At 46.5% G+C, this 24,201-nt stretch overlaps 1 protein-coding gene across 2 annotated transcripts in view; it reads right to left on the bottom strand.

The window, feature by feature from the left end:
- Positions 1 to 24,201, bottom strand: part of LOC140489274 (caspase recruitment domain-containing protein 11-like) — a 122,795-nt gene that overhangs the window by 2,272 nt on the left and 96,322 nt on the right. For both annotated transcript variants that reach the window (XM_072588643.1, XM_072588644.1), the window contains 7 exons: positions 22,623 to 22,740; positions 18,822 to 19,062; positions 17,417 to 17,489; positions 16,369 to 16,489; positions 15,300 to 15,455; positions 5,226 to 5,341; positions 1,431 to 1,546 (listed from right to left, as the gene is read on the bottom strand). In XM_072588643.1, the coding sequence (XP_072444744.1) occupies positions 1,431 to 1,546; positions 5,226 to 5,341; positions 15,300 to 15,455; positions 16,369 to 16,489; positions 17,417 to 17,489; positions 18,822 to 19,062; positions 22,623 to 22,740 (941 nt within the window). The remainder of the gene's footprint in view (positions 1 to 1,430; positions 1,547 to 5,225; positions 5,342 to 15,299; positions 15,456 to 16,368; positions 16,490 to 17,416; positions 17,490 to 18,821; positions 19,063 to 22,622; positions 22,741 to 24,201) is intronic.

Raw genomic sequence — 24,201 nt, 5'->3', positions numbered from 1 at the left:
AAACGGAGTTAATATTTCGAGTCCAGTATGACTCTGGTGTTCCAAACTGGACCTGAAATATTAACCCTGTTTCTCTCTCTCTCTCTCCGCAGATGCTGGTCCACCTGCTGAGTTTCTCCAGCACTTTGGAGATGCTGGGAATCCAAAATAAAAATAAAAGTGAAGAGTCACTTGAGCGAGGCATTCAGAGATTCCCCCCAAGCTGTGGGATTGTTTTTGGGAGGGTGGGTTTTATCCCTCCCAGCGTCCTCCCACAAACTCCTAGTGTCCTCCTGCAATCTCCCAGCGTCCTCCCACAACCTCCCCGGATCCTCCTACAATCTCCCAGTGTCCTCCCACAACCTCCCAGGGTCCTCCTGCAATCTCCCAGAGTCCTCCCACAATCTCCTAGCGTCCTCCTGCAACCTCCCAGGATCCTTCTACAATCTCCCAGGATCCCTCACAATCTCCCAGAGTCCTCTTGCAATCTCCCAGGGTCCTGGTCAGGGTAGCTGACCCTTTCCGAGGCAGTGCTGTCATCTACAAAGCCACTCCCAGAAAGCCAGTCTCTGCAGCTAACTCCAGGCAAGTCACTGTCATCAGTCCAAGCAACACTGACATGCTGAACTTTATCAACTAGTGTACCTCACGCCAGGAGTGGTGGGTCAGAGATCAGGCACGGCTATTATTTTGAAACTCTCCTTCACATGAAGCCAATTGTAAAGACACTCCACGGACCCTTTCCCCAAATGCTGCCCCCTCACCTGCCGAGATTAGTTCCCCTTACACAAGTCCTTTGCCCCTCAGATATCACATCCAAGTGGTTGCTAAGGAGGTTCCTTATCAATCTTTTTAAAAATTCATTCACCAGATGAGGCATCACTCGGCAGGTTGGCATTTATTGCCCATCCCTAATTACCCAAGGAGCACATTGGTAGAGTTGCATATGGGCCAGACTGGGTAAAGACTGCACATTTCCTCCCCAAAAGGGCTTTTGTGAATCAGAAGGGTTTTTTTTGTTTTAACAATTGTGTCATGATTATTATTAGACTCTTAATTCCAGATTTTGTTTAATGATTCAAATTCCACTCATCACTGACCAACAGGGAGCGTCCCCCTCTTTTCAAAATGCCTTGCGTATCGTCTACAGCTGCCATCGCCTCGTAGCACAAAGGAACACAAGAAGGAAAAGCCAAGTCCCACACCGAAATTTGTTGAGGTCCCAAAAATTTAACTCAGGATGAACAGCCGTACTTAGGTCGAAATATTGTGGTGGCCGGTAGAGGCAAGGGAGATCTGATCAAATACCTCCACTTGGCTAGAGGTCACCCTGGAGATGTACCTGTCTCCTTCCATGTTCCATTCCATTTGCACACTGGACCTTACTGAACAAATCCCCCCCTCCTCCCACCTTCCCAGTGATTCCCTCATTGCCTTGGTTAGAATGTTACCTTAATTTCTTGATGTTTTTTGTGGTCACTTTGATATGTATAATGATGGTGTAGATCTTCTCCGTAATTAGGTCCTTGGCAGAGTGCACTCCTATAGGCAGCAGACCGTGTTGGTCCTAGGGAAAGAAACACAGTAAGACCATGGGGAAGTACAGGCCACTTATATCCCACTTGGTTAGGGGTAGACTACTGTTGTTCAGAAGGAGATACACTTCCAATCCCACCCTTAACCCTTTTAGAATTAGAAAATGGCAGGCATTCAGCCCTCCACCTGTGCGCCAATCTCCATAAGACATTTCAAGAGTTTCCTTTTTAATGTGTTTGTGTCAAATTTATCCTGCTTCCTCTTGTTCTCTTCAGCCATCAACCCTCCTTCAGCCATCAACCTACCTCCACTTACGGTTCCCAATTATTCTTCATTTAAATTAGTTTCCTAATCAACTTGTTCAGAGATGTTATTATACACCCCTGGTGTATGTGGGACTTGAACCTGCAACTCCCGGTCCAGGGATAGGAACACTACCATTATGCCACAAGAGGACCTGTCCCTTTGTACTCATTTCTCTTTATTATTCAGAGATGATGTTACACACCTTTGGAGCAGGTTGGACTTGAACCTCTGTCTCCTCGCAACCTTTCAGCTCAGCACCATCCCCATGACCTGTCCTACCTGCCTATCTTCGTTTCCATCTATATACTCCACCCTCCTCTCTGACCTATCACCTTCCATCCCCACCCCCATCCACCCATTGTACTCTTTGCTACCTTCCCCCACCCTCCCTCCGACCTATCACCTTCCATCCCCACCCCCACTCACCTACATTACTCTTTGCTACCTTCCTCCACCCTTCTCTCTGACCTATCACCTCCATCCCCACCCCCACTCACCTATTGTACTCTATGTTACTTTCTCCCCACCCCCACCCTCCTCTCATTTATCTCTCCACTCTGCAGGCACCCTGCCTCTATTCCTGTTGAAGGGCTTTTGCCCGAAATGTCGATTTTCCTGCTCCTTGGATGCTGCCTGACCTGCTGTGCTTTTCCAGCACCACTCAAATCTAGACTCTGGTTTCCAGCATCTGCAGTCCTTGTTTTTACACCTGGGTCTCCTGGTCCAGGGGTAGGGACACTGTCATTATGCCACAAGAGGACCTGTCGCTGTACTCATTTTTCTTTATTATTCAGAGATGTTATTACACACCTCTGGAGCAGGTGGGATTTGAACCTGGGTCTCCTGGTCCAGGGTAGGGACACTACCACTGTGCCACAGAAGGACCTGAGCTTTCTTAATACGAAAATGTTGATTTTTATTTTGGTTGCAATAGACTGGAATAAACTGTTTGTGTGGGTTAGAGCACTCCATGTTACAGGTGAATATAGAACAAACAATACCCAGAATAATTCTGCTTTATTTTCTGATGGGATGTGGCAAGCCCAGCTTTTAATGTCCATCTCTAATTCCCCTTGTTTGAAATGATGCCATCCTTGCGGTGTAGTCCTATCCACAGTGTTTCTGATTGGATTTTGCTTTTCTGGGACAATTCTGATAACATTGATACAATTCAGTAGGCCATTTCAGAGGGTCAGCTATGTTGCTATGGGTGATATACAATTCAATAGGCCATTTCAGAGGGTCGACCATGTTGCTATGGGTCATATACAATTAAGGAGGCAATTTCAGAGGGTCAACCATGACGCTATGGGTCATATACAATTCAGTAGGCCATTTCAGAGGGTCAACCATGTTGCTATGGGTGATATACAATTCAATAGGCCATTTCAGAGGGTCGACCATGACGCTATGGGTCATATACAATTAAGTAGGCAATTTCAGAGGGTCAACCATGTTGCTATGGGTGATATACAATTAAGTAGGCCATTTCAGAGGGTCAACCATGATGCTATGGGGCATATACAATTCAGTAGGCCATTTCAGAGGGTCAACCATGTTGCTATGGGTATTGAAGGTCAAACCAGATAAGAAGGACAGATTTCCTTCTGTTAAAAACCTTGGTGAATCAGATGGGTTTTTGTGGTGATCCAACCGTTTATTGATATCATATTTTGTAATTTAAGATTAATTTAATTAAATTTAAATCTACCCCAATTACCATGGTGAAATTTGAGCTCATCTGCAAAGGGTCATTCCAGGTCCATTAGCCCAGTCAACTTAGCACTGTGCTATCATTTCCTCTTGGCCGATATAGATATTTTCGAGTCAAACTGATCAGAAACATTATGGCACAACTCTGGGTCAGGTGGGACTTGAACCTGGGTGTCTTGGCTCAGAGATAGGGACAGTACCACAACGTCACAAGTCTCCACCTTCCTGGTGTACACTGCACACACAGCAGAGACATGATAGATAGGTATGGGTCATACAGTGTTATTCACATTCATTGTGGCTGAGTCTCAATGAGAAGTGCACTTGCCTCAGAGGGAGAGGTTGCAGATTCAAATACCACTCCAGAGACTTTAGCACCAATCCCCGGGTTCGAATCCCGCCACGGCGGATGGTGGAACTTGAATTCAATAAAAACTTGGAATTAAGTACCTAGTAGGAACCATGTCAGGAAAAGCCCATCTGGTTCACAAACAGGGAAGGAAACTGCCATCCTTACCCGGTCTGACCTACATGTGACTCCAGACCCACAGCAACGTGGTTGACTCTCAACTGCCCTCTGGGCAATTAGGGATGGGCAATAAATGCTGGCCTGACCAGTGATGCCCACGTTCTGTGAATGAATAAGATCAAAACAAAACCGAGGCTGACACTTTCAGGGCTGTACCAAGTGGATGCTGTACTGTCACGGGTGCGGTCTTTCAAATGAACTGTTGACCCTTTCTGTGCTCTCATAAAATCTCCTTATTTATCTAAGTGCTTTTAAATGTTGTAATTGTACCCATGTCCACCACTTCCTTGGGAAGGTCATTTCACATGTGGATCACTCTCTGTGTAAAAATGTTTTTTTTAATCTGTCTCTTCTCAACTTAAAAAAATAAGCCCCCTTCTTTTGAAACCGCACCCCCCCATCCTAGGCAAAAGCCACCTGCCATTCACCTTATCTATGCCCCTCAGGAGTGTATAAACTTTAGCGAGTTTTGAGAAGATTTGTAGCTCTAGTTGAGGTTCTGGCTGTATACTTGATCCCTGAGCTGGAAGGTTCAGTTTCTGAACTTTCCAGCTCAGTGAGCCAAGCTGCATCCATGTTCTAAACCTCTAGAAGGTCACCCCTCAACCTTCTCTGCTGCAGTGAAAAGATTCTCAGCCTCTCCCTGTAACTCAAACCTTTAAGAGTTTGAGGTTAGGCTTGTCTATAGACATGCTGGCCCTCAATATTCACAAGGCAAAATTACAGGATAACTCTCCATGCTTCTCACCTCAAACAGAGGGAGAGGAAAGAGCTAGAGGGTCAGTTAGCTGGACAGTGGTCGGTTCAAGTCCTGCATTGGCCGAGGTCACCATGAAGGTCACTCCTTCTGCACTTCTTCCCTCGCCTGAGGCATGGTGACCCTCAGGTTAGATGTACCACCAGCTATCTCTCCGTCTCGAATGAAAGAATGGGACTTTATTAGAGGAGCACAGTGTCAGCAGAACACAACTGGCGACAATCCCACAACCCTTTGCATTTTGTGTTCAGAACAAAGTGAATTTCATTGGGTGCATCATCTCAAATCCAAATGCTCTGTCCCAATCATTAAAAGACACAGAACCATGAAATCACCACAGACTTTCACTACAGACTATACAAGGATGAGGCTAATGAGCCCTCCAGTGTTAAAGTACAGCCGTACCTTGGCTATAACATCTCTGATAGTTTCAAGTGTTATGCACTCGAATGTGGTCTGATTCCTGATCTTCTGTAGAGAGAACCTTGTCTTTGTCTTCAGCTGCTCTTCAGTGACAATTTCTGGAAAAGAAAGTATTTGATTGTTTTGATGTTGATTTGATTTATTATTGTCACAGAGGTCTACAGCAGGGAAACAGGGCCTTTAGCCCAACTGTCTATGCACTCATTTTGATGACCCTCTCTCACTAATGTCCTCACTAATACAGATGAGGAAGGGACAACACATTCATCCTAAGACAAGCCAAACAGAGACACACATGAGAATTCCTAGAAACATGGCATTCCAGCCGGAACTTTATCGACAAACACATCGAGTTAGACCCCATCTACCGCCCCCTGAGAAAAGGAACAATTCACCATAGGAAATGACATCACACCAGGAAATGACATCACCAGCCCAAAGAAACCCAAACATATAAATGGAAAGCAGGAATCATCAGCAGTGCTTCATCCAGAGGCTCACTGATGATGTTATCTAGTAGGGTTACGAAACGTCTGGAAATGAACCTTCCAGCTCAGCAAGCAAACCTACATGCACCTGTCTAAATGTTTCATAAATAACAAAACTGTACTTGCCTCCATCACTACCCCTGGAAGCCCATTCCCGACACACTTCACCCTCTGTGTGGAAAAAATTGTCCCTCTGGACCCTGCTGTATCTCTCCCCTCTCACCTTAAACCCTCTAGTTTTAGAGGCATCTACCATTGTGAAAAGCCATCGCTATCTATCTTATCTACACCCCTCATGACTGTATAGACCTCTATAAGATCACTCTTCAGTCTCCTACGCTCCGAGGAAACATGTCCCAGACTCTCCTTATAACTCAATCCTTCCAGTCCAGACAGTATCCTAGTAAATCTTTTCTGCACTCTTTCCAGTTCAATAATATCCTTAGTACAGCAAAAAGTATTGTTTTGCATGCTATCCAGCCAAATCATATCTTACATAAGTCCATTTGCAGTCCTCACTTTCCCCTATAAGTACATCAGAGTAAATGGAATGGAATGTGGAGTATAGCATTACAGCTACAGATAAAGTCCACAGAAAGATCAACTCTAATATATGAGAAGTCTGTTCATAAGTCCGAATACAGTGGGGAAGAAGCTGCTCTTGAATCTGTTTGTACGTGTTTCAAACATTTGTATCATCTGCCTGACAGACATATAACTGGGGTGAGAGGGGTCTTTGAAACAGAATGACCAAAAGGATCTCTCACATCAATCCACTGAGTTTGAGGTTGGATAAAATCAAACTCAACTTCAGTCGGGGATCTGTTGATTGGATTCTCTCTCTGTATCAGGATACAGGAACAGAAGGAGGCCATTGAGCCCCTCAAGCCTGTTCTGCTATTCATGGAAAATCGGCAGTCCAATTCCACATCCCCAACTTTACCCCTTAAAAATCTCTGGTTCACAAAATCCATCAATCGCAGATTTAAAGATAACAATCCGTCCAGCATCCGTCAGCACTAATGGAGGAGAATTCCAAATCTTTAGCATCGTTTTTCAGTGTAGAATTCTTAATTTCACTCCTGAGGGTCTGGTTATAGAGTCAAAGAGATATGCAGTACAGAAACAGACCCTTTGATCCAACTCGTCCATGCTGACCAGATATCCTAACCTAATCTCATCCCATTTGCCAACATTTGACCCAAATTGCTCTGAACTCTTCCCATTCATGTACCTGTCCAAATGTATTTCAAATATTGTAATTGTATCAGCCTCCACCACTCCCTCTGGCAGCTCATTCCATACATACACCATGCTCTGTGTGAAAAGGTTGCCCCTCAGGTCCCTTCTAAATATTTCCCCTCTCACCTTAAATCTATGCCACCCATGCCCATGGAAAAAGACTTTGGCTTAGCTATGTACCACACAATTTTTTAAACATCTATAAGGTCAGCCCTCAGTCTCTGACACTTCAGGAAGAAAAACAGTCCCAGCCTATTCAGCCTCTCCCTGTAGGTCAAACCGTCCAGTTCCAGCAACACCCTCGTAAATCATTTCTAGGTTAGCAACAGCCTTAGTTTTGTTTTAATTTTGACCCTTGTCCCAGAATTCTAACCAGCGAGAGCAGTTTCTCTCAATCAATCCTGACTGTTTCCCTTAATACCTTGAAAATTCAGATCAAATCGACATTCTAGGGAACACAACGTAATCTCTCATCGCAGCTCAATCCCTCGAATTCAGGTATTGTTCCGGTAAATCTCTGCTGCACTCCCTTCAGTTCCACTTCTAACACACAATCTTTAGCACATGATCTGAGCTGACTGGAGTGCGTTATGGAGGGAGTGCTGCATTGTGGATGGTGAGAGATTAACCAACACACTCGAAGCCTCTTTGAGTGGTGTGAATGGTATTATTTCAGAGACGAGGAGAAGGGCCCTCTCTGATGATCTGGGCCAATATGTATCCCTAAAATTAGATTATCTGGTCAATATCAAATTGCTGTTTATGACATAGACTCACAGAGTCATAGAGATGTACAGCAAGGAAACAGACCAAACGGTCCAACTTGTCCATGCTGATTAGATATCCTAATCCAATCTAGTCCCACCTGCCAGTACCTGACCCATATCCCTCTAAACCCTTCTTATTCATATACCCATCCAGTTGTCTTTTAAACATTGCAACTGTACCAGCCTCCACCACTTCTTCTGGCAGCTTATTCCATACACTTACCACCCTCTGTGTGAAAACGGTGCCACGTACATCTCTTTTATATCTTTCCCCTCTCACCCTAAACCTGTGCCCTCTAGTTCTGGACACACCCACCGCAGAGAAGAGACTTTGTCTATTTATCCTATTCATGCCCCTCATGATTTTACAAACGTCTATAAGGTCATCCCTCGGCCTCCGACGCTCCAGGGAAAACAGCCCCAGCCTGTTCAGCCTCTCCCTACAGCTCAAACCCTCCAACCCTGGCAATATGCTTGTAAATTTTTTCTGAACTCTTTCAAGTTTCACAATATCCTTCCCATAGGAAGGAGACCAGAATTGTACGCAATATTCCAAAAGTGGCCTAACCAATGTCCTGTACAGCTGCAACATGACCTCCCAATTCCTGTATTCAATACTATGACCAATAAAGGAAAGCATACCAAATGCCTTCTTCACTATCCTATCTTCAAAGTTTGGGAGAAGACTTGTAGCTCGGGTACTCGTTGTTGTGGTTCTGTTCGCCGAGCTGGGAATTTGTCTCGCAAACGTTTCATCCCCTGTCTAGGTGACATCCTCAGTGCTAGGGAGCCTCCTGTGAAGCGCTTCTGTGCTGTTTCCTCCGGCATTTATAGTGGCCTGTCTCTGCCGCTTCCGGTTGTCAGTTCGAGCTGTCCGCTGCAGTGACCGGTATATTGGGTCCAGGTCGATGTGTTTGTTGACAGAGTCTGTGGATGAATGCCATGCCTCGAGGAATTCCCTGGCTGTTCTCTGTTTGGCTTGCCCTATAATGGTAGTGTTGTCCCAGTCGAATTCATGTTGCTTGTCATCTGTGTGTGTGGCTACTAAGGATAGCTGGTCGTGTCGTTTCGTGGCTAGTTGGTGTTCATGGATACGGATCGTTAGCTGTTTGTCCTATGTAGTGTTTTGTGCAGTCCTTGCATGGGATTTTTTACACTACATTGGTTTTGCTCATGCTGGGTATCGGGTCCTTCGTTCTGGTGAGTTGTTGTCTGAGAGTGGCTGTTGGTTTGTGTGCTGACAAATGCTCCATTAACAGAACGAGGACATGCCGCAACCCAAAGGACTAGCCACACTACCATACATCAAGAGCATTTCTGAACTGACAGCCAGACTACTGCGACCACTAGGACTCATAACAGCACACAAACCAACAGCCACTCTCCGACAACAACTCAACAGGACGAAGGACCCGATACCCAACATGAGCAAAACCAATGTAGTGTAAAAAATCCCATGCAAGGACTGCACAAAACACTACATCGGACAAACAGGAAGACAGCTAACGATCCGTATCCATGAACACCAACTAGCCACGAAACCACACAACCAGCTATCCTTAGTAGCCACACACACAGATGACAAGCAACATGAATTCGACTGGGACAACACTACTATTATAGGACAAGCCAAACAGAGAACAGCCAGGGAATTCCTCGAGGCATGGCATTCATCCACAGACTCTATCAACAAACACATCGACCTGGACCCAATATACCGGCCACTGCAGCGGACAGCTGGAACTGACAACCGGAAGCGGCAGAGACAGGCCACTATAAATGCCGGAGGAAACAGCACAGAAGCGCTTCACAGGAGGCTCCCAAGCACTGAGGATGTCACCTAGACAGGGGACGAAACGTTTGCAAGACAAATTCCCAGCTCGGCGAACAGAACCACAACAACGAGCACCCGAGCTACAAATCGTCTCCCAAACTTTGAACACCTACGGGCGAGAGACGCTAAGACAAGCTAGGAAATGGGAATCCTATGCCAACCGCCTAAGCGCCACATACAAACAACTCTGGTTCCTGCATGAATGCCGAAAGAATCGAATCCTTCCACCATGTGTCAGATACAGACCACCAGTCAACAATCCACAATCCAGGGACCCAGCTAGGCAGAACGGATTCAGAATGATCCAGGTAATGATTACAGACGCTCACAACAGACTACACAAATACAGACAAGAAATTGCGCGCCAAAAATCGTTAATTTCAAAAACCACCAATCAGGAATGGACCCGGACCATAGAACAGGCCGTCACCATAGGACAAAACAGGACCACACACCGCAAAAAAATGGCACTAAAAGAAAAAATGGCCAAACTAACACACAAAGAAGAGGAGACCACAACACACACCTGGGTTAAAAACCTCTCCCACTGACAGCTCACAGACACGGAAAGAACAATACTGGCCAAGGGACTCAACTACAACCACAGGGACGCTAAGGCAGCAGACTTCCTAGCAGCACTAGAATGCACACTCAGGAACAATGGACTGACAGAAGAGACACAACAAACTGTGAGACAAAGTATCGTATCTCTGATAACAAGAAAAAGACAAACACATAACCTCAACACCAAAGAGAGGGAAGCACTAAAATCACTAAGAAACGATAAGAACATAATCATACTACCAGCAGACAAAGGCAGAATGACGGTCATCCTGGACAAAGCAGTCTACATCCAAAAAGCACAACAACTACTTGCAGATACCAATACCTACCAAAAGCGGGAGTTTGACCCCAACTCACAGCTCACCAATCGGATAAACAACACACTGAGGAATCTACAAAAAACGGACAGATAACCAGGTCTGACCTACAAAGAATGAAACCTGAAAGCAACAACACCCCCAGATTCTATGGACTCCCTAAAGTGCACAAACCAGACATCCAACTCAGATCCATAGTATCACTACCAGGGACACCATCACACAAACTGGCCAAAGGACTACAGCAGAAACTGAAACACCTGATCAGCGGATCCAGACAATCTATACAATCAACACAGGAATTCTTGGACATCATCAGAAATATACACATAGACAAGGAAGAAACCATGGTCTCATTCGATGTAACGGCACTGTTCACCTCTATTGACAAAACCTTAGCCAGAGAAACAATAGCCAACCTGCTGGACAGACATAACAGACAACAGGACGTTGAACCTATCAACAAAGATGGCATACTCAAACTACTGGACTTGTGCCTCACAACACACTTCACATTCAACAACCAAATATACGAACAAATCAACGGCACACCCATGGGCTCACTCATCTCTGGACTCATAGCAGAAGCGGTAATGCAAAAGTTAGAACAAACAGTCTTACCACAAATTCAACCCAAACTCTGGGTCAGATATGTGGATGACACCTTTGTAATCATTAAAAACACAGAAATAGAGAACACACACCGGATCATCAACGCCACACTCACAGAAATCCGATTCATGAGAGAGGAAGAAAAGGACAACCAACTCCCATTCCTAGACGTGATGGTACAGAGAACACCGAACGGAGAATTCACCACAAAGGTTAACAGGAAAGCCACACACACAGACCAAGTCCTAAACTATGAAAGCAACCACCCCAACACACACAAACGAAGTTGCATCAGGACACTATTCAAAAGGGCCACAACACACTGCAGTACACCAGAACTGCAAAAAGAGGAAGAGGAACATCTATACAAGGTATTCGCCAAAAATGGATACCCCCGCAATTTCATCAACAGATGCCTAAGGGAAAGACAACGGAATGAGGACATGCCACAACCCAAAGGACTAGCCACACTACCATACATCAGGAGCATTTCTGAACTGACAGACAGACTACTGCGACCACTAGGACTCATAACAGCACACAAACCAACAGTCACTCTCAGACAACAACTCACCAGAACGAAGGATCCAATACCCAGCATGATCAAAACCAATGTAGTGTACAAAATCCCATGCAAGGACTGCACAAAACACTACATCGGACAAACAGGAAGACAGCTAACGATCCGTATCCATGAACACCAACTAGCCACGAAACGACATGACCAGCTATCCTTAGTAGCCACACACACAGATGACAAGCAACATGAGTTCGACTGGGACAACACTACTATTATAGGGCAAGCCAAACAGAGAACAGCCAGGGAATTCCTAGAGGCATGGCACTCATCCACAGACTCTATCAACAAACACATCGACCTGGACCCAATATACCAACCAGGGCAGCGGACAGCTGGAACTGACAACCGGAAGCGGCAGAGACAGGCCACTATAAATGCCAGAGGAAACAGCACAGAAGCGCTTCACAGGAGGCTCCCAAGGACTGAGGATGTCACCTAGACAGGGGACAAAACGTTTGCAAGACAAATTCCCAGCTCGGCGAACAGAACCACAACAACTATCCTATCTACCTGCGACTCTACATTCAAGGAGCTATGAACCTGCACTCCAAGGTCTCTTTGTTCAGCAATACTCCCTAAGACCTTACTATTAAGTGTATAAGTCCTGCTAAGATTTGCTTTCCCAAAATGCTGCACCTCGCATTTATCTAAATTAAACTCCATCTGCCACTTCTCAGCCCATTCTGCACAGTTTGACACTCACATTTCCAACACAGCAACACTTTAAAAGCAACTGGCAGTTGTGGTGGACCAGGTCAGACTCCCCTCAAAACATTTTAAGAAGGTAACCCAGACCCTAACTTTGCTAGTTTGTTTTAAGCAGGTGTAAAGTGGATATTCCAGGAGTGATGCAGCTGGTCAAACCACTCAAGTTTTAAACAAAACAGAATTTATCTACAGACTACCGATTGCAACAGGAACAAAAGAGAATACAACATCGAGAATAACATAACCTTTCTGAAAACCCAACCAACTCTATTGCAATTTAATGCTGCTTTTCCAATTTCCTGCAACATCCCCATAAACACATCCCTTGGCTAAAAAGATAAATTCAAACCCAGGTTCTTCCCAGAGAGATGTAGGAGAGAGAGAATCAGCATGGAACCTCTTTTCACTGGAGTTGTTTCTTTGGGTCCCCAGCTAAAAGCTAATCCAAATGGGACAAAACCCCTAAACTGGGAGATTTGGTCATTCCCCTTTCATTGTTAAAGTGTTTGAACAAATAATCTAAAAGCCATTTTTCCTGATTGTTGCCTTGGGCAGTATCTGTTAGCCATTAGCAAAGTGGCCTTAGCCTAGACAAATCGGAACCTCTGTCTTTTACAACCCCTTTTGAAAAAGAAAACCCAAGACACTATAACCTTGTTAAAGGAGCAGCATTGTCACACAGTGAAGCAATTTGCAACATCCGGAAGTCATGAAAGGCACCACATGAATGCAACTATCTCCCTTGCTAGAGTGTAGAACAACAACTTATATTTCAATTGCACTGAATACAATGTTCTGCAAAACAAAGACACCCAGCCACACAAGGAGATATGAGGCTTCAAACTCCCTCCAGCCTTACCCAATGTCCAGCCCTCCCCATTCTCTTCACCTCCCTGATCTGACCTCACCTGATCATGTTCCTACTCACCTATCTGCACCACCCTTCCCGCTGACCAATCACAATAATCCCCAACCTGCAACCACCTATCACCTTCTCACCTGCCCTTCCCCCAGCATTCCCCCAACCCCTCTATTTATTTCTGAGCTCCCCTCCCCCCTCCCTAGTCCTGACGAAAGGCTGCAGCCCAAAACATCGATATTCCTACTCCTTGGATGCTGCCTGACCTGTTGTGCTTTCCCAGGTCAATATCCATTAAATGTGAGGACTGAGTGTTTGGTTGGAGAGGTAAGTGTGAGGGAGGGGATTGAAGGGCAAAAGTGAGAGGCTTGACAGGTGACTAACTGAGAGGTTGTTTCCCCCTGGTTGGGGAATCTATTAGAGACACAGGTCCACGATGAGGAATCCACCATTTAGAATCCCCACAGGCCATTCGGCCCAACAAGTCCATGCTGACCCTCTGAAGAGCAATCCACCAAAACCCATTCCCCAAACTCTACATTTATCCCTGACTAATGCACCTAAACTACACATCCCTGAATACTATGGGCAATTTAGCCTGGCCAATTCCCTAACCTGCACAAATATGGGCTGTGGGAGGAAACCATGGGGGTACACGGTGGGGGGGGGGGGAAGGGAATGTGCAAACTCCAAACAGACATTCACCCAAGGCTGGAATCGAACCTGGATCCCTGGTGCTGTGAGGCAGCAGTGCTAACCACTGAGCCACTGAAATGGGAGAAGAAATTTCATTCAAAGGGTTGTGAATCTTTGGAATCCTCTGAATACTAGGATTCTGGATGTTCCAACTTTGAATATATTTAAGATTCAGGACAGACAGATTTTTGGCCTCTCAAAGCATCAGGAGATATTTGGGGTGGCTCAGTGGTTAGCACGGCTGCCTCACTCGGTACCGAGTCCGATTCCGGCCTCAGGCGACTGTCTGTGTGGAGTGTACACATTCAGCACGGGTTGGCCTCAGTTTCCTCCCATAGTCTAAAGATGTGCAGGTTAGGGTGGAATAGTCATGAGATTGCTCCATAGTGACTAGAGATGTCCAGTATGTGGATTAGCCATGGGGAAGCAGGATGTACAGTATGTGGATTAGCCGTGGGGAAGCAGGATGTACAGTATGTGGATTAGCCGTGGGGATGCAGGACTGCGTTGTCCGCGGAGGGACAACGCAGACTCGACGGGCTGATTGGCCTCTATCTGCACTGTAGGAATTCTATGATTTGGGTGGGAATGGAGAGTGGAAGGCTAATAAACTGAATGGGCAAGCCCATCTCCTGTCGCTTATGTTCCTCAGAGTTTGAGAGAGCTCAGGGAAGATTCAATGAGACATGCGGTTCCATGGGGCAAGCCACCTTTCAATGGGATAACACCAGTAGCCAGAGGAGACAAACTAAAAATAATTGGCAAAGATTCAAGTGAAATCTGGCACTTTATTGCTTACTCAAGGAGTTGTTGATCTACAATTCACTGAAGGATAGATTCAATCATCGAGAGATCGAGCAATGTAGCCTGATAGCCTCTAGGGTCTAAAAGAATGAGAGGTGATCTAATCAAGGTACAGAAGATGCTAAAGGGGATTGACAGAGTCGACGTAGAGAAGATGTTTTCTCACGCGAGGCAATCTAGGACAAGAGGTGATGGTTTAGAGTTAAGGCAGATTGAAAACAGGGATGAGGAGAAATTACATCTCTCAAAGGGCTGTGAGTCTGTAGAGCTCACTAGCTCAGAGTCTGATGGATGTTGGGACATTGATTAAGTTTAAGGAGGAGATTAGTAATAGGTTGAAGGGTTTTGGAGAGTGGGAAGGAAAGTGCAGTTGAGGCTGAGATGAGGTCAGCCACAATCACAGCAAATGGTGGAGCAGGCTTGAGGGGCTGAATGGCCTCCTCCCACTCTTAATAACTCTCCAAAAGGGGACCCAGTAAGCAACTGAAAGGGAGACAGTCACGGGGCTACCGGTCATTGGGTAGTGCTTTCAATGACGGGCCAATTGGCCTCCTTGGTCTGTCAATGGGAAGAGATTGTACGTACCTGGCTGCACCATGTTGAACTCTGACGCGGGTGGAGACTGGAGCAGACGGTGCATCAACGCTTTGGCCAACACCGTGGGCATGATGATAACCGGCCGCTTTTGCCAGACGGTGATTGGCTGAACCAGACTGTACGGCAAGATCTTCTCATCCTTATCTGGAATGCAAGAGAACATCACTGTTTTTAAAAGAGATTCAAACTCCAACCCCCCCCCCCGCCAAATCATTTGGGGGGGTTCACGGGCAATGCCCACCGATAGCAGAGATGCGTTTTGACGTCCCACTGACGAACACGCGCCCACACATCCAAAGCGGCCCTTGAGTAACTCTACTCAGGAGGTCTTCTCCATTTTACTGTCTTCCAGTTGTAAAGAATGTACTGTATGTCCATGATACGGTTTTCTGAGCAGACTGGGAGATTTTGGCAAGTTGCCCAGACTCCCATTTCCTGCACCTTTAGTGCAGCTCAGTCCAGGAAAGTCATCAAAATGACAGCGGTCAAATGCGGACGGTCAATTTTCGAATCTTCCAGTGTCGAATTTTAACAGCCGAGGCCTTTGTGGACTGAAATGTTCCTCGGAAAGGAAGAAATATGGGCCTAACACAGTCATCACTGAGTCTGAGGCAAGTTCATGAAACCAACATGGAATAATCAAAATCACCTGCGCTGAAGTTATCACTGGGTCTAAAGCCATTGAAACTATCGATGGAGGCAGGTTTTAAGAAACTTGCATCCCTTGTTTGAACTTATACTCCCACAAGAAGTTTCGCATATTGGACATGAAAGGGTTGTCTGTAACTATCTGGCCTACCAGCTTGGGAAGACAATGGATCCAGACTCAACAATACACAAATGAGCCATATTTCGGTTACAAGCGAGAAATAAAATGGATTGGTAACGTCAAGAACTGGGAGGCTTTTTCCTTTCCTGTTTCTTCTTTCAGCAGTGGGATAGCAAATCCAAAAAGCATTTATTGACCGAGAGGTCAAGGATTCTAAACATTTTGCTACAACCAAAGACACACAAGGTCAGCTAAAAGCAGAGGAATTGTTCAGTTGACTCGACTCACTTTCATACCAGGATCTGAGAGTAGGGTTACAGGCACTAGGCAGATATCGGGGGAGACTCGCAGGCACAATTCTCACTCGATCTGAACACACCTTCTTCACCTTAATGTTGTTCTTCGTAAACTTGAGAAAAGAAGTAAGGAGTAGATTAATGAGGAGAGAATTCTCACATCTCATATTTATTATGACTAAACCTACAGTCAGGTAGGTTGACTAATGATTTAAAATTCACTGGGTTACAGGAGTTGGGACGATATGTTGAGATTGTACAGAACATCGGTGAGACCCCTTCTAGAATACTGTGCCCTGTTCTGGTCTCTCAGTTATGGGAAGGATATTATTAAGCTGGAGAGGGTTCAGAATATATTTCCCAAGAATGGTGCAGGGTATGGAAGGGGTTTGAGTTATAAAGAAAGGCTGGATAGGCTGGGACATTTTTCACTGGAGTGTAGGAGACTGAGAGGCGACCTTATACAAGTTTTTAAAATAATGAGGGGCATAGATAGCGTAGTTGTCTTTTTCCTAGGATGAGAGATTTCAAAACTAGGGGGCACATTTTTAAGGTGGGAGGAGAGAGATTTTAAGAAGACATGAGGGGCAAATTTTTTTGACAAATTTTTTTTGTTCGTGTGAGGAATGGCCTTCCTGAGGAAGTGGTGGATGTGGGTACAGTTACAACGCTGAAAAGACATTTGGATAAGGACGTGGATAGGAAAGGTTTGGAGGGATATGGGCCAGGAGCAGGCAGGTGGGACGAGTTTAGTTTGGGATTACGGTAGGCATGGAGTGGTTGGGCCGAAGGGTCTATTTCCATGCTGGATAACTCTATGACTCTGTGAATGAAATAGGACTGACTAGATTTCTCTGCCTGGGTCAAATGATCTCCTTCTATACCCTACAACTGAACCCTTGAATAGCTAATCATCAGTTAGTTGTTACTATTGCAATGAGGGATTACATCAATTTATCAAATAAGGTCCATTGGCTGGATTATAATGACAAGTAAATAGGACTGCTGACGTTGTCCAAGTAGAGTTGGTGGCTCCTTACCTTTCCCGCCCTCTCTTTCTTCTCAACGTTTGCTGTCAGTGCATAGATTTTGAGCAGGAGGAGCTGGTAAGCTCTGGAAGAGATAAACCATTTCAAGCAGCTCAGTCTCACGACCCCCACAACAAGCTAATCAAGATGAACATGTTGTTTCTCTCTCACTCAGCATTAAGAATCCTTTATCACATGGAGCACTAGCAGTAATCTTCCCAGAGAAAATGGTGTCCATTGAGGAACGTAGGAACGGGAGGAGGCTATTCAGCCCCTCGGGCCTGTTCCGCCACTCAGTGGCTGATCTGTGGCCTAACTCCATATACCTGCCTTTGGCCCATATCCCTTAATACCTTTGCTTAACAAAATCTTATCTATCTCGGATTTCAAACTAACAACTGAACCAGCAGCCACTGATGATGGTGGAAGAGAGAGCCAAGCCTGTATCATCATTTGTGTGTAGAGGTGTTGCCGAACCTCTCTCCTGAACGGTCTGGGCCCTAGTTCTCAGATTATGCCTTGGATAGAGGGCATCCCTTCAAAATGAACTACTTAAGCCACTGCCAGATTGAAGTTCGTTGGTCATTTCGCAGATCCGGCAGCGTCAACGGAGAGAGAAACATCGAGTCCGGTGGCGCTTTGTCAGAACTGTGCGGAAGAAGAGTCATACCAGACTTGAAACATTCATCTGCTTTTTCTCTCCATAGGCGCTGCTGTTGAAATGACCAGCCGGACAATAGTACACTGCACAAGGCTTCCTTTATGACTTGCACTCAAGGAGAGTCAAGAGGTCACCGAGCCCTGGCCTGGTGAGTCTGCCTTTCGGTGGTTACAACCACGCTTTTCGGCATGAACTGGAACTCTTCCTACTGACCAATCCCATCTTGATTTCAAACCTAAGCATTTCTGTCCCCCTTTGATTCCTTCCTGACCTGCTGAGTTTCTCCAAAGTTCCTCTCTGCAGATGTCCAGCGTCCGCAGTGCCTTGCCTTGATTTAGAATCCCCACAGTGTGTAAACAGGCCCTTCGGCCCATCAAGTCCACACCGACCCTCCGAAGAGGAACCCACCCAGACCCATTCCCCCTAATCTATTACTCTACATTTACCCTGACTAATGCACTTAATCTACACATTGCTGAACAGTATAGGGCTATTTAGCATGGCCAATCCACCCTACCCTGCACATCTTTGGACTGTGGGAGGAAACCAGAGCACCCGGAGGAAACCCACTCACACACGGGGAGAATGTGCAAACTCCACACATACAATTGTCTGAGGCTAGAATTAAACCCAGGTTGCTGGCGCCGTGAGGGAGCAGTGCTAACCACTGAGCCACCATGCTGCCCATTTAGCTGCCTCCCTACCATCTCTCCCAATCGTACTAAAGCTGTCTTTATTGAATAGCCCGCTCCGTACCTGCTGTAGCTGGGGATGGTTCCATGTTCCAGATCCTTCTTGGTAAATGGGTCGACTCGGGCGCACGGCCACTCATATTTCGTGTGTTGGCCGGTGTCCAGAACGTGCAGGATCTCATCACACTTCACCTGCAGTGAGCAGTTGTCCACGTGGCCGAGGATGTTCAGGTTAACCCGGATGTAGAACGAACCTTGAGACATTGACTCCTCATCTTCCAGGACCTGCTCAAGCCTCATGTGACCTAGATGGCCAGGTGCCAAAACCAGTGAGAGAGAAGCATCAGTGCACAGCGTTGAACACACATACCATCATGACAAAACACCGGACGGAGTGGGAGGGGAGATTAGCACAGCATGTGGCTCAGTGGTTAGCACTGCTGCCTCACAGTGCCAGGGGCCCAGGTTCGATTCCAGCCTCGAGTGACTGTCTGTGTGGAGCTTGCGAATTCTCCCCATGACTTGTGTCACAGATATGTGCAGGTTACGCTAAGTTACCCCATAGCATCACAGTGATGTGAAGGCTAGGTGGGTTGATTATGGAAAATTGTCCCATGGAGTCTGGGTGGATTTCCTCCGGGTGCTCCGGTTTCCTCCCACAGTCCAAAGCTGTGCAGGTTAGGGTGGATTGGCTGTGGGAAATTCTCCCATAGTGTTCAGGGTTGGCTGTGGGAAATACATAGGCTGGAAATTAGGCCATTCAGCCCATTGAGTCCGCTCCGCCATTAAAACATGGCTGATAAGATTCTCAACCCCATTTTTCTGCTTTCTCCGCATAACCCTTGATCCCCTTGACACTCAAGAACTTGTCTATCTCTATTTTAAATGTACTCACTGACCTGGCCCCCACAACCTTCTGTGGCAGTGAATTCTATAGATTCCCCCACTCTCTGGCTGAAGAAGCTTCTCCTTATCTTCATTCTAAAGGTCTTCCCTTTACTCTAAGGCTGTGCCCTCAGGTCCTAGTCTCTCCCACCAATGGGAACATCTTCCCAACATCCACTTGGTCCAGGACATTCAGTATTCTGTAAGTTTCAATTAGACTTCCCTCCCCACCCCCCATCCTTCTCAGGTGGGGGTATGCCCCTGACACATGGGTGGGTCTGGGTGGGATGTACTTCAGAGGGGCGGTGTGAACTCAATGGGCCGAATGGCCTGCTTCCACACTGTTGCGATTCTGTGACCTGCTCATTGACTGCATGACGGTAAAGTCCAGGCCGAGGGTCACACAAAAAGATGGACGCCATGCCAGACGAGAACCCCAAAATATGTATTGACATATCTTTCTTCTACTTACAGGAAGTCTGTGTTTTGTTTTAACAAAGAGGACTGCAACAAAGAAAAGAGAACTGTGGCTAGCAAATCAGTGACTGATGGCAGAGTCCTGCCTGGCCCAGTGGCATGCTGCACCAGTAAAACCGAGAAAGTTCAAACCTAACGAGAAGAGATAACAAGGGTGCTTACTATCCCCCCTCAGCAGAAAGTCTCCACTTGTGGGCATGTCTGTTTTGCTCGCTAAAATGCAGTTTTTAAACACTGGCTACAACACTAATCTCTGTGCTTTATTAGTAAGCTAGCCTGTCGTGTAGACTAGACTGCTGTAAGGACCACAGTTTTGAGAACAGCCATTTTAAACACCCCTGTGCTGCAGGTAAAGCAACATTTTTCTGAATCCCTACAGTGTGGAAGCTGGCTATTCAGCCCATTGAGTCCACACTGATCCTCCGAAGAGCATCTCACCCATTCCTGTGGCCTATCCACCTAGCCCGAACACTATGGAGCAATTTAGCACCCGAATGTGCACGTCTTTGGACTGTGGGAGGAAACCGGAGCACCCGGAGGAAACCCACGCAGACACGGGGAGAACGTGCAAACCTCACACAGACAGTCGCCTGAGGCGGGAATTGAACCCGGGTCCCTGACGCTATGAGGCAGCAGGGCTAACCACTGAGCCTCTGCACCACCACAACCGAAGGGCTCCATGTCTGTCACTCAATGCTGAAATCCAGCCATCGCCAAAGGAATCAAAAGGACAGGATTTGCAACAACCTGAAAGAACCAAGAATCAACAGATCAACTACCAACAACCTCAAACTGTCATCCAATGAAGAGCATAACATTATCTCACTACTCCTCAGAGAGATTCAGAGACTGACCTACTTATCTCTTATTTATCCTGATCTTTTTGAACTCACCTTTTTTTTTCTGACCTGTCTTGCTTGTGTATCGTATTAACTTTTCTTTCCCCAGTCAGGGATTAATAAACTCATTCTTTTTTTAAGACAGGGATGAGGAGAAATATCGTCTCTCTGAGGGTTGTGAATCTGTCCCCAAAGAGAACTGTCGAGATGGGATCATGAAGGATATTCCAAGGCTGGCACAGACAGATTTTTAATCAGGAAGAAAATCAAGGGTTCAAAGACAAGATAGACATAGGAGCAGAAATTAGGCCATTCGGCCCATCGAGTCAGCTCTGCCATTCAATCATGGCTGATAGGTTCCTCATCCCCATTCTCCCCGTAAGCTTCGATCCTCTTGACAATCAAGAGATTGCAGGAAAGTAATGGGGAAAAGGCAGGAAAGTGGATATGAGGATTATCAGATCAGCCACATCTTGTGGCATGGCAAAGCAGACTCAATGGGCTGAATGGCCTCCTTTTATTCCGATGGTTTATGGTCTTATGTTAGTTTAAGAAAGCCCAGTTCAATTGGCTCCCTTTAAAACAGAAGTTCATTTCGGTTTGAGTCAGACTGAATATACTAATCTTGTTGCAAGCAATTGAGGGAATGGGTGAATGAGCAATGGGACCTGGTTCATCCCTTTGCACCTGGGAGCTGAAAGGTTCAGGGTACTGCATCTGGAATCAAATTGGGATTAGGGATAGGCTCAGATTGGGAAGTGTCACCTCGGGTCCAGTTGTAACAACACTGAGGGCAAGAGGTGACAGACTGCCCTCGAGGTACTGCTGAAGATACCTGACATGCCAAATCATAGCATCCCAACAGTGTGGAAGCAGGCCATTTGACCCAACAAAACCATGCTGGCCCTCCAAAGAGCATCCCATTCAGACCCATCCTGTCCCTCTCTCTCTCCCCGTGGCAGAAGTGGGTACTACATTCCTGATGAAGGGCTTTTGCCCAAAACATCAATTTTCCTGCTCCTTGGATGCTGCCTGACCTGCTGTGCTTTTCCAGCACCACTCTAATCCATATTTCCCATGGCTAGTCCACCTACTCTGCACACTACGGGCCATTTTGGCATGGCCAATCCACCTAACCTTTGGACTCTGGAAGGAAACTAGAACACACCCACCACGCAGACACAGGGAGAACGTGCAAACTCCACACAGACAGTCGCCCAAGGGTGGAATCGAACCTGGGGCCCTGACAGTGTGAGGCAGCCATGCTAACCACTGAGCCACCGTGCCGCCCAGCTTGGATGCATATGGCGCCTTTTAACTTTGGAGCAGTTCTACAAGTGTGGAAGAAATCGACGAGGAGCTGCATGAGGACTTTGTCAAAGAGATTGGTTTAAGGATGGTCTTTAAAGGGAGGGAGCGAGATGGAGAAATGGAAGTGTTTCAGGACGGAGTTACAAAATTTGGTACCGCGGCAGTGAAGGGATAGCCACGGGTGTTGGAGCGATTGATATCGGCTCTATCTCTGAGAGCTTTCTTCCAGGGAGTCTATGCATTATGTTTTCACCAGCATGGAGTCAAAACCTTGAATGACCTCCTCCCGAGCCTGTTAGACTCTGTACACATCTATCTCAGTCTGCGCTGTCCCTCTGTTTGTTCTCACTCACCTTCTTCCTGCTGCTGATCTTCGAGGGGATCTGCTGTAGAGTTCCTCCTGACCTTCCATTGCGCGCCCTTCCTGGTACAGTTGCGTCGCAATATTCTGTGCTTCGTTCCATCGTCCAGCTGAGAAGAGATTCAAACGCACTTGAGCACTGAGGTGGAGGTGCTGGTGTCAGCCTGGGGTGGACCAAGTCAGAAGTCACATGACACCAGGTTGCAGTCCAACAGGTTTATTTGAAGTCACGAGCGTTCAGAGCGTTGCTCCTGTGTCAGGTTCACCTCCGAAAGTTGTGATTTCAAATTCGGGACACCCCCACCCCCGACCCCAATCGGAAGGAGGGCGTTCCTTTCGTATGCTGACATGGCGTAAAGCAAAGAAGCATTAACTTATGTGGGAAAATTTTCTCGTAAAAACAAAAATCCTCTTTGGATTTCTTGCTGCTAACGAAAATAGGTACGACTGTAGCCTTTCATAAGACACCTCCTCGGATGCTGCCAGACCTGTTGTGCTCTTCTAGCACCACTCTAATCTCGGCCTTTCATAAGAGTGAAAGTGGTGTAAAGCGACCTTTCGAAAAGTGGGGGATACCGGTAAACCTGTTGGACTATAACCTGGGGTCACGTGACTTCTGACCATGAGGATTGAGTCTTCAAACACATATCTCCCTTCGTCCCACCTTCAACGATCATGTCTTGAAAAAGACTGCCCAGAATTGAATATGACCCATTTATGCCCACCCACCTGCTTCGTATTAGCCAACCAATTCTCTTCTCCATACCCAATACCACTCGCCCTTACGTTATGTAGTGACCTGTGGTGTGGTACCTTGTAGAATGCCTTCTGGAGATCCAAGTGCAGTAATTACTTCTTGACCTGAGTGGCTTGGTAGAGCCATGTCAGAGTCAACGACATCGTAATGTAGGCCCGACCAGATAGGGAAGGCAGACTCCCTTCTCCAAAAAGGGTGAACCTGATGACCATAGGGCCATACAAACAATACAGAACAGAATGGGACCATTCGGTCCATCTTGTCCATGCTGATGCAAAGACCCAGATTATGGGCGGCATGGTGGCACAGTGGTTAGCACTGCTGCCTCACACCGCCAGAGACCTGGGTTCAATTCCCGCTTCAGGCAACTGTCTGTGTAGAGTTTGCACATTCTCCCCGTGTCTGCGTGGGTTTCTCCCTACAGTCCCATAGGTGAATTGGCCGTGCTAAATTGCTCCATATAGTGTTAGGTATAGGGGAATGGGTTTGGGTGGGTTGCTCTTCGGAGGGTCGGTGTGGACTTGTTGGGCCGAAGGGCCTGTTTCCACGCCTGATCCCATCTCCCTGCACACGGTCCATAGCTTTGCAGCTTACAGCTCATAAGGTGTAGATGCAGGTACTTCTTAAAACAGCTTAAGGTCTCTCCCTCCACCGCCAATTCCAGACACTCACCATCCTCTGCAATAAAAAAACCCTTTTCCTCACATCCCCTCTAACCTTTCTGCCACTTTGCTCGAATCTGTGACCCCTGGGTTTTGAACTCTCTGCTGAGGGAAACGGGTTCCTCCAGTCTACTCGATCTCTACCCCTCAAT

Source organism: Chiloscyllium punctatum, chromosome 18 (assembly GCF_047496795.1).
Source record: "Chiloscyllium punctatum isolate Juve2018m chromosome 18, sChiPun1.3, whole genome shotgun sequence".
Lineage (NCBI taxonomy): Eukaryota > Metazoa > Chordata > Chondrichthyes > Orectolobiformes > Hemiscylliidae > Chiloscyllium > Chiloscyllium punctatum.
Note: the sequence above shows the minus strand (reverse complement) of the source record. Positions and strands in the feature narration are given on the sequence as shown.